The sequence below is a fragment of the Monopterus albus genome, unplaced genomic scaffold (assembly GCF_001952655.1).
Source record: "Monopterus albus unplaced genomic scaffold, M_albus_1.0 scaffold16.1, whole genome shotgun sequence".
Classification (NCBI taxonomy): domain Eukaryota; kingdom Metazoa; phylum Chordata; class Actinopteri; order Synbranchiformes; family Synbranchidae; genus Monopterus; species Monopterus albus.
In genome coordinates, this window is record NW_018127896.1 from 370,526 (window position 1) to 380,809 (window position 10,284).

The 10,284-nt window shown below is 44.5% G+C and overlaps 1 protein-coding gene and 1 long non-coding RNA gene across 2 annotated transcripts in view; one reads left to right on the forward strand and one right to left on the reverse strand.

Moving 5' to 3' along the window:
- The window catches only part of rpgrb (retinitis pigmentosa GTPase regulator b), a 15,688-nt gene extending 6,374 nt beyond the window's left edge, over positions 1 to 9,314 (forward strand). Inside the window, exons 11-17 of the mRNA XM_020592111.1 lie at positions 335 to 502; positions 1,288 to 1,382; positions 1,472 to 1,531; positions 6,802 to 6,936; positions 7,013 to 7,070; positions 7,353 to 7,471; positions 8,180 to 9,314. Of these exons, the coding sequence (XP_020447767.1) occupies positions 335 to 502; positions 1,288 to 1,382; positions 1,472 to 1,531; positions 6,802 to 6,936; positions 7,013 to 7,070; positions 7,353 to 7,471; positions 8,180 to 8,380 (836 nt within the window). The 3' untranslated portion in view covers positions 8,381 to 9,314. The remainder of the gene's footprint in view (positions 1 to 334; positions 503 to 1,287; positions 1,383 to 1,471; positions 1,532 to 6,801; positions 6,937 to 7,012; positions 7,071 to 7,352; positions 7,472 to 8,179) is intronic.
- A 334-nt stretch (positions 9,315 to 9,648) lies between these two features.
- On the reverse strand, positions 9,649 to 10,275 carry LOC109955670 (uncharacterized). The gene is made up of 2 exons (XR_002274299.1): positions 10,204 to 10,275; positions 9,649 to 10,099 (listed from the first exon to the last, which is right to left on the reverse strand). It is a non-coding gene; the product is annotated as an uncharacterized LOC109955670 (long non-coding RNA).
- Between the last annotated feature and the right edge of the window lie 9 nt (positions 10,276 to 10,284).

Below are 10,284 nucleotides of genomic sequence, written 5' to 3' on the forward strand. Positions count from 1 at the left end.
GATTCACAAAACAGGGCCGAGGCTGTTCTCGCTCTCATTCAGTCCTGCTCTATTTTCACTTTCTATTATCTGGTAGTTTCATGTAGTTGTGATTTGTTATTGTTTGAGAACAGTCTTCAGTTAAGGACTGATATTGGCCACTAGGACACATATGACACCGAATAGTCACTTGCATCTGTAAAAGCAGCAAAGATATTAATTCCTGTAAAAGAAAAATCAAAAATCCATCCATCGATCATCTATACCACATATCCTGTAGAATCCTGTAGAGGATTGCAAAAAAGAAGGATTTCAACAAATCAGAAGGAGTCTTGCTTCTAAAACCTGCTCCTCTAACCACAGGAGCGATCTCCAGACCAGCTGGGCGCCCGCACTCTGCCCGCCATGATGTCCCTCCAACCCCTGCTGCCTGTCACCAGCCACACTGTCCTGCCTGAGCTGACCCACAGAAAGGTGCTCAACGGTCCTCACCTACACGGGAGCGCAGGGTCACTGCACCAGGGTACCTACGTCACCTCCACCTCCTCCTCCTCCTCCACCTCTGCACCCTCCCGTTTCCTAGAAGTTTAATGACCAGCAGAACACCTGCTGTAGGAAAGACACTTAAAAAGCTCACGTGGTCTTTCTTTCTTTTCACTTTTTCACATTTGCTGTGTTAGCAGAGCTGGTCACTGTGGCTTAAAGGACCAGTCCAGTGGTTTCTATGTTTGTGTTATTTTGCATAAATCCCATCCAGTGACCTGCTCAAAAGGTTTCTAACCTACCTGCAAAATGAACTTTATGGGCAACTTGATAATAAGATACTACAGAGAGTAGTACTAGAACTGACAAATACATAAGTAGTAATCGAAGAATTATCATGCAATTAAAAATAGTATAAATGAACCAAAACAAATGAAAACAAAGGAGATTATAGATGGCCAAAGTGTTTCAACAGAAAGCAGTAAAAAATAAAAACGTGGAGTCAGGTTTTGTGTTAAGGCCCAAAGATTTCAACACCTTCAGGCTGTTCCAGCAGCTTTAAACATAAAACCAGAAGCCTCCTCACATAGAACTATGAGATCTGGGATTATAACAAAGGACAGAAGACAAATTCCGCTTCAGTCTTTGTAGGTTTCCTTCATTTCTGAAGGATAAAAATGTTTATTCGACACGCTGGAATCAGAATGTTTCATTGTTTCTCATTTGTGTCAACAAGCCTGTTCTGCTCCATAAAACCAGAGTGAATCAGGGTGCATGGCTGGACTTGACTAAACTAACATGGCATCCTGTTTTCTCCCTGGTCAGAGCAGACAGGCGGCGAGACAAGCAGCGCCGTGGAGAGCCTGACGGACACTGACAGCGTTAAAGACCTGGGTGAAACCACAGACTTCCTGAACATGGTGAGAGATCAGCTCTTTATTTGACCTCTGACCTCCACGTGAGCAGCAGCCTGTTAAAACATTTTGTTTCCCCTTTTTCCTCCTGATAGACACATGTGATGAAGATGGACCCCAGTGATAAAACGCTCACACTGTCTCCAGTTCAGAAGGTAACTCAGCAAACTCAGCAACTAAGCTGATGCAGGCAGAACAGTATGGAGATAAAATCCTATCAAAAATGTTACAAATGCGTGTTTAACGTTTTGTCTGTAACAAGCGATTTGTGTGTGTGTGTCATGAGGTTCACAAATGCGTGCTGTACAAACTGCACGTAAAACACATTTTACAAATGCTTAAAATCAATTTTTCGTGTGCAATTCTTTAGAAAGTACGTACACATTGTTACCTACGCATGCGTGGATCGTCTAACACACACGAATCACCTTCCGCGCACACACGGATTTTTGAGAGTGTTTTTCCGCACTCTCAAAAAGTCCACGATCCACGAATGCACGGTGCGTTTAAGGACACGTGGAAAACTGGGACATCTGACACAGTCACAGTCACAGGTTGTCTCTCCTTCGAGTCTACGTTAAGTCTTTGTAAGTAACATTACCATGTTCTATATTTAACTATGTATAAAAGATTTGACATGTTGCTTACCAGACCAATAGTCTGTTGATGTTCAATGTCTGGGCAGTCCTCCAGGCACAGGTATGACATGGCCAATTCCTTTGAACCACTTGTCAAAGCATGCACCACTGGCAAGCTGAGCCCTGACAAGGGAGGCCCTCCATTTATTATTGAATGTCCTATCATTCGACCAACCATGACAAAAATCTCGCTTTTAAGAAGCACAGCTGATCCATTTGGGACAAGATGATCGATTTCTCGCGTCGCGGTAAAAATGTCTAACACACGTAACTAACACATCGTTAAGTAAATTACATTCTCTCAAATAAACCGTAGTATTACTTACAAAGACTTAACGTAGACTCGAAGGAGAGACAACCTGTGACTGTTTTCATGCTAAACTTACTAGCTGTGTGCATCACTAAAATATGCCCTACTGAAAAACTATAAACTTCGCAGGGCGGAACATTAACTTTAGCTTCATAACTTCTAAATTCTAAATATATAAAAATTACACCACAAACTGCAGGCAGCTGAGATGTTCTGTGTTAAAACGTGTTATGTATTAGATATTTTTGTTTATTTTATGTAATGTCCATTTGGAATAGCGTTGTGTAAATACTTTTGTTTGGCAATTCAGATGTCCGAGTTTTCCACGTGTCCGTATACGCACCGTGCATTCGTGGATCGTGGACTTTTGAGAGTGCGGAAAAACACTCTCAAAAATCCGTGTGTGCGCGGAAGGTGATTCGTGTGTGTTAGACGATCCACGCATGCGTAGGTAACAATGTGTACGTACTTTCTAAAGAACTGCACACGAAAAATTGATTTTAAGCATTTGTAAAATGTGTTTTACGTGCAGTTTGTACAGCACGACACACACACACACAAATCGCTTGTTACAGACAAAACGTTAAACACGCATTTGTAACATTTTTGATAGGATTTTATCTCCATAGAACAGCTGTGAACAGCTGTAAACAGCTGTGGGAGATATGCAGAAACCTTGATGCTGCATGAGCACGTTTCTGAGCTGCTCTGCCCTCATTCACTGTGTGATGAGCTGAAGTCATCCACTAACATATCTGATATTGTGATCAGGCTCCTCTCATTATTTCATTTTCCATGATTCCTTCATAATTGTCTGCTTGTCTGTCTCTGTTCCTCTCTAATGCTGCCTTTGTTTCATCCTCCTCTTGCTGTGCTGAGGATAGAGGAATGGTAAGCATGATAGAAAGGAGGGAAAGCTCTCAAAGCAGAGCAGTTTGTCTTTGGCTTCCTCTGTCTCTCCTCGCCGGGCGTTACCCACCAAGTTCCCAAGGGGCCACAGAGCTCTCTCTCTGGTCTCTCAGAAAAAGAAGCCTGTCCACCAGAACAAGGAGAATCTGGTCCTGGCTTTGGAGGAGCTGAAGAGGAAGCCAAGTAGAAACAAACCTCAGTGTGCAGGTGATATTAGGAAAGCAGCATCCAAGCAGCGTCCCCGGCCTGTTCAGGGGAGAGGCCGGCTGCTAGAGGTTGGCAAGAGACTGGTCACAGAGCCTGAAGAGCCAGAAAGAAAAGAGACAGTTTTAGGTGTTGGCTCTGAATCTACAGTAGAAGTTCAACATGTGCAAGCTGAATCTGTGAGAGTTAAAAGCAGGCAGCAAAGTCTATGTGCAGGACTTAGCTCACCAAGTGGATATCACCTGAGTGGCACAGGTGAGTCTCGACGGGGGCCTGAGGTGGAAACAAACTCCAAATCTAAAGAAAACACAGGTTTCTCTAAGAAATCAAAGGATGATAAAAACAAAACAGAAGCTCGGGCCAAAGCTGCAAAAGAAACAACAGCAACAAATCTCAGTGTGCTTGCCGGGGCTGCCTCACTGGCAGCAGGGTCACTCCTAATGCACCAGGTGGCATCCGGCTGGCAGTCGGCATCTGAGAGCAGGTGCGCTGTCCTGAAAGACTGCGCGATGAAATCAGGAAGTGAGGAACCCGAGTCCCCCGCTGCTGATTTTAGCAACAGATCTGCAGTTAGTATCGACGTCACACCTGCACCTGACAGTCCTGAAGTGAGGATGAGCCAGAATGGGAGTGAGGAAGAAAGTAAGGAGCAGCTGGACTCAGTGGTCGAACATGAGGAGGAGGAGGATGAAGGTGAGGAAGGGCAGAGAACAAGTTCAGAAATAAGTGAGGAGGAGGAGGAAGAAGACAGTCACAGTACTGATAAAGTAACAGAAGAAGACAGTGACACTTATCAATCAGAGGATAAGCAGGAAAGAGAAAAAAAGACAAGAGCATTGCTGAGGAGGAGGAGGAGGAAACAAGCAGGATGGCAGGAAGTGAAAGTGAAGATGTGAGTGAAGGGAAAGACAGTGATGCAGAGGATGAGGAAGAGGAGGGAAAAAATGAAGGGTCAGGTCATGAGACAGACAGCAAAGAAGGAAATTCTGAGGAGGAGGAGGAGGGTGAGGAAGGAGAGGGGGAACTGGAAAGTGATGGTGATGAAGAGGAGGGTGAGAGTGGGTCTTTAACATCTTCAGAGAATGATGCAGAGAGTGAGACAGAAGAAGAGGAAGAGGAGAAAAAGGAGAGTAGTGGTGAGGAGGAAGAGGAAAGTAATGAGGAGGAGGAGAGTGAGGAAGGAGAGGAGGAGGAGGAGGAGAGTGAGGAAGGAGAGGGAGAGGAGGAGAGTGAGGAAGGAGAGGAGGAGGAGGAGAGTGAGGAAGGAGAGGAAGAGGAGGAAGAAGATGCAAAGGAAGAGGTAGAATCAGAAGAGAGTGAAGAGGAGGAGGAACAAAAAAGTGAAGATGAAGAGTCTGAGGAGGAAGAGGTTGATGATGATGAAGAGGAGGAAGAAGAAGAGTTAGTCACAAAGCAAAAGTCTGCTGAAGTCAAAAGACAAGGTGCTCCATCTGCGAGGTCAGGGGTCAAAGGTCAGGCAGTGGGCAAGTGTGCGGAGTTCTGGGATGATGTTCTACCTCAGTACCTCACCCTGAAGTAACGTGGATCCAGAAATATTACTGATCAATGTGTCAGCAGCTTTTAGTGTGACCTCGACTGAATGGAGCAGCGGCCGCGAAGTGGAACCAGACAATGTGGTGTTTTTGCTTCACAGCTGAATCACAGAACCGCTGACTCGTTGTTCTGTGGCCAGTCAGTTGACTGGTGAACTGGCGTTGTGGGAGACAGAACTCCAGTCAGTCTCCTGTGGAGGATGAGCTTGGTCTGGTCTGACCAGGAGTCTGTGCAGCGGGACACTAATGACCACGTCACTGTGAGCTCACCTCGCTCTGGGTCTCTGCTCCATTTGTCTCGTTCATGGCGTTTCTGAGTTGTTCTTCAAGAAACGTGGCTGTGTTTCTTTGGCTCTTATGTGATATGTGCTGTGCTTCCTCTGTTCGGCAGCTTCCAAATGTCTCTGAAGAGAAGGGTTTCTTTCTCCTGCTGCCTAGGTGTGTTCTGCTCTGTGATCAGAACTGAGCCCTAACTGATTAGTGATCAAAGTGATCAATGAGGCTTTACAGACTGCTTTCATGTATCATTACCATTGTACCGTCATGTCATTAGCTTTACGCTGCGTTTGTCTTGTTCCATGTGCAACTCTCGGAAATGATGTTTGAGGTGGACGAGGTCCCTGAGCAGTGAGCTTACAGGGAGACCTGGTGGGGAAAGTATTCAGATAGCAGTACTGATACCATACTGTAAAAATACTCCAGTACATGTAAACCTCCTGCATTGTGTCTGTCTACTGGCTGTTTTTTGGATGAAACCGCTTTGTCCAATCAATAGTCTAAACCTCAAGATTACTAAAAATAAATATGAAATACCTAAAAGGTAAAGCAGCAAATCTTCACATTTCAGAAGCTGGAACCATGAAATTTTGGGATTTTTTACAAAAAATTACAATCTCTGTGCAAAACTCTTCATGTGTAACTGTCAGTTAAATGCAGTTCGGGAGACAGCACAGTATTTCCCAGTGAAATGTAGTGGATTGCATGTTACTGATTACTAAAGTAGAAGTACCTCAGGTTTACTCACACGGTCACTTAGTGTGAGTACCGTACATACCCAGTGTTAATCACATCTCCTCCTCTTCTCCCGTGCACTTTAATGCGTTTCTGTTTATGTTGAGACTCTTTTTTTTTTTTTTTTTTTTTTTTTTTCCTTTTAATGTGTTTTTTGTTTTTTTTGTGTTTTTTTTTTTTTTTTTTTTTTTTTTATCATGGCTACAGATCAAATTTGGACTTGTACTATTTTCAGTGAAGTTCTCAGTAGTTTTGTAGTTAATGGGTAGTTTTGCCTATAAAATGGTGAAAAGGGGACCAGAAGCCAGGGTGAAGCTTTGTTTGTCAATAAAGTTCATCGTAAAGCACCTGGATAAGTGAGTGTTTTCAGGTCTTGTCAGTTCATTGACGAAGTGCAGATGCTGCCACAGGATGAGCTTTTCCTCTGTCTGGGGATCAGGTGGGCTCGGTTCGTCCCCGTTTTTGTGTTTAGAGTCCCAGCTGTGACCCTCTCCCATCATCCCCTGCTGTAGTCTGGAGCAGCTCACCTCTGCTCTCTAAGAAACACAATCACTGCCACATCTTTCTGTTCAGTTTCACTAGGATTTGTGTAATTCTTTGTCATTCCCTCTCCCACACTGGGTCCTTTCCCACCCCAGTTTGCTTCTCCTAACCTGTGTGTAGAGGTAGAGCTCATACGCATCCAGTTGTTCCATCTTGTGGTCTTAAAATGTGAAGAAGATTGATCAACACTTGATTGTGTCTTTTTTGCAGCTAATGTCCGTTGCGGTGCTTGTATGATGTGTCTTTCACATCTTTAGGATTTGACCCAAGGATTTGCTCAGAAGTTGAGCAAAGGTGAGGAGGAACCGGAGGAAGACAGTGTTGATGACAACGATGAGGAAGAAGAGAACTATGCATCAGCTGAGATGGAGGGAGCAGCAGAACAGAGGCCTGTAAGTGATAGAGCTGAAATTAAAGCACGACGTTCACTGGCTCTTCCTGTCGGAGCTAACGTGTGATTTTCCACAGGGGCCTGGTGAGCTGCAGACAGCGCCTGCACCCAACAGGGAGCCCAGAGGTGACAGAGGTTTGTTTCACTCAGTCACAAATGATCAGTGGTGCAGAGTAACCTTAGTACTGAAGTACAAATCTGAGGGACTTGTACTTTACTGGAGTATTGTCGTTTCATACCACTGGAGTACTTTTAAAGTGGGGTATACTAGTGCTTCATAGTAATAATCTGAACCTTCTCCACCACTGTGGATGCTCAGAAACAATAAAACGGAACATATATCCACAGATTGTACATTTATAAGGGGAAAATGAGGGAATGAAGTCACTAACGAGGGAAAATGTTTGATGCCCACAGCAGCTGAAGTCACTGCAGAGCCCAACACTGCAGCTAAAGACAAGGCCGATGACGGCTTGAAAAAAGTCAATGGGACTGCAGACAGCGGCTCCAAGAACCAATCAGGCTCCAGCAAAAAGGTACAAGAAGAAGACGTCTGCTGACACATGGATGTACAGATCTTCTGCTGGCTCAAACATGTTTCCACATGTCACACTTGGACAGGGGTGCACTATGTTGTAGGTCTGGATTTTTAGCTTTTTAGTCATGACAAATGTCAGTTGGTGCTTTGAAATGCCCATGACTATTCTGCAGCATATCATGGTTTCAGAAACCTGGATATTTAGCTCCAGATGGATTCAGAAATCAGATATGAACTGACACAATGAGCATGTAAACAAAGTATGGCTGTGATGATGCTCTAAAGAATATTTACACTCTCACTTCTTCCTTCACTAGTGAGCAGACAGAGGAGATAATTGCAGAAAAGTGGAGAATTTGGCACTTTGTAAAGTGAACTGCTGAGGGAGCTGAAGTGATTGGCTGACTGTTCACTGCAAACAGATGACCTGCAGACTGTCATGTCTAACGAGATGTGGCTAATCATGTCCAGCATCAGAACCACGGCAGTGGTGCCAGTGTGCATGTACAATTACTTATTATTGCCAATTTGAATGAGGGTTTCTTGTGTCTGGAGCAAAACCTGGAAGCCCTGGTTTCACTTCAGGTCTCTATTAACTCCCTAAAGCTTGTGGGTAGTGTAGTTGTTATTAATAATGTGAGACCCTGAAGTTTAAATCTATTGCTTTAATTATGTTAACACTAATCTCCTAATGTCCTCCTCTCAGCGCTCCATCTTCAGACAGCTGTCCTCTTCCAGGGCGAAACAGAGACACAGCAAGGATCCAACCCCAGCGGAGAGCACCGTCAGCCAGGACACAGCCGCCCAGGGAGAGCCTGTGTCCCCTGCCACCGGCAGCAGCAACCTGGGCACAAACAGAGGCCAAGTGCAGCAGCGATCCCGCTCTGGCACCTGCGCCCTGCTGTGATCCTAGCAACACAACTCTCAGGTGGCCTAAGTTACCTGGAAGAGTTTGACTGAGGTGTGAAAGCAGCACAGTGACATGGTGCTTTTCACTAAACACACAAGGTTTTCTCATGGATCAGTGGGTGCATGCAGTGTTGTCCTCCTGTGGAGGTCAGACTGTGCTGGGTGTGTCCACAGCCTAAAGCCACAGCAGAGACACTGCACATCTGCCTAAGTGATCATCTCTGAAGCTTAAAGGAACTGTGCACCCGCCTGCAGCTGGAAGTGTGGCTCTGAGATGTGTCATGCTCCAACATGGAGGACAGCAGCTTTAGTCAGACCAGCACAGCTGGATTATCAGCTTGTGGTGTCTCACCTGGGCTGTGCACATTAACAGTAGAGCTACAACTGCTTGACCTGGGTCTTTCATTTTTACATCAAGGCTTAAAAGGGTCCATGTGCACTGATTACTTCAGTTTTTAAATGTTGCTTATTCTTAAAATTATGTTTGACATCATATTGCCAAAGACAAGCTGAGAATCCTCCACCAGTATGACCAGTATCACTATGCTGCTAGGCAGTTTTTCATTTTACATTTAGTTGACTCCTTGCTGTGTGGCCGAGCCTCAACGTGTGTGTGTGTGTGTGTTTTCAAACTGTGAGGGTGTAAATATTCTTATTTATTGTGTCCTGGACCTTGAGCACTTTTGCACTTTTGATGTGCATTTCAACAAGATGCATTAATTTTATATTCTGACGCGATAATCTCATTTAACTGACCCATTCGTTTTTTATCATTTAGATTTTTGTGATATCAGTAAAGCATTTTGATATAAAGCTGAACACAAGTCCTTACTTTTCTACAAATTCTTACTGTAATTTCCGGATTATAAACTGCAACTTTTTTCGCTTCATGCACACACCTTCATCATGGAAAACACACAACGAAATGCATATGATGCAGCTTTCAAGTTAAAGGCGATCGATCTGGCTGCCGAAATATCTCATGTTACAACGTGGACACCTGCAGCTATGAACAAACTGTTTTTTCATTTTAAATTTAGTGGGTGCAGCTTATATTCAGGTGTGCTCAATAGTCCGGAAATTACGGTACATGTTTTGATCATAATTCAACTCAACAGTTAAAAAAAGGTTTTGGTCCCATTTAACTTTCTGCAGTTTTCACAGTTGTCCTGTTGGAATTAAAGTCAGACTTTCTGTTCAGGCCTGAGAGAACCCCAGCACACATCAGCCTGGGTTAAGTAGCTGTTCCGTAACATTCAAGGTGGATTCCTTGTTAATACTCAAATTTATTTAGCTTTTGCAGCCAGTCTCCATCAGGTCTGTTAGCATTTCTTTAGTTCTTTTCACCAAATGTATCAGAAATGTGCAGATATCTGTAGCTTGGGATTATAAATCGTAGGACGTGAACAGTTTGTCCCAGTTGTACCACAGTGGCGACTTGGATGGTTATGTATGAGGTCATCTGATGGGAATGAGGCACAAGACATGATGACCAGCTGGCATCGCCACCTTTGCTCCCCATCTCTTGTAGTGCATACTTCATTTCCCAACATGCCTTTGGTCCCATTGGCTTACAGTATTTGAAGTGTATGTACTAGTATTAAACCAGACTCTGACCCTGCTGGTTGGACGCCAGAATCTGGACCTTCTCCCCCCAAAACAGGGAGATCTCATCCTCCCACACCGCCACGAAGTCCTGCAGCACCAGAACCAGCTCCTGAGGGGTCAAAGGTCACATGGTCTTTTCAAAATCAATCACAAATCAGCTCCAATCTGAACTTTTAAAGTCAAGTATAAAAGCTTATTCAGATATAAACGAACCTGGTCGTCCTGCTCACTGTCAGGTGCAGGTTGTGGGGCGTGGCCATTGGGTGTGGGCGGAGCCGATGGCGGGTGGCCTAA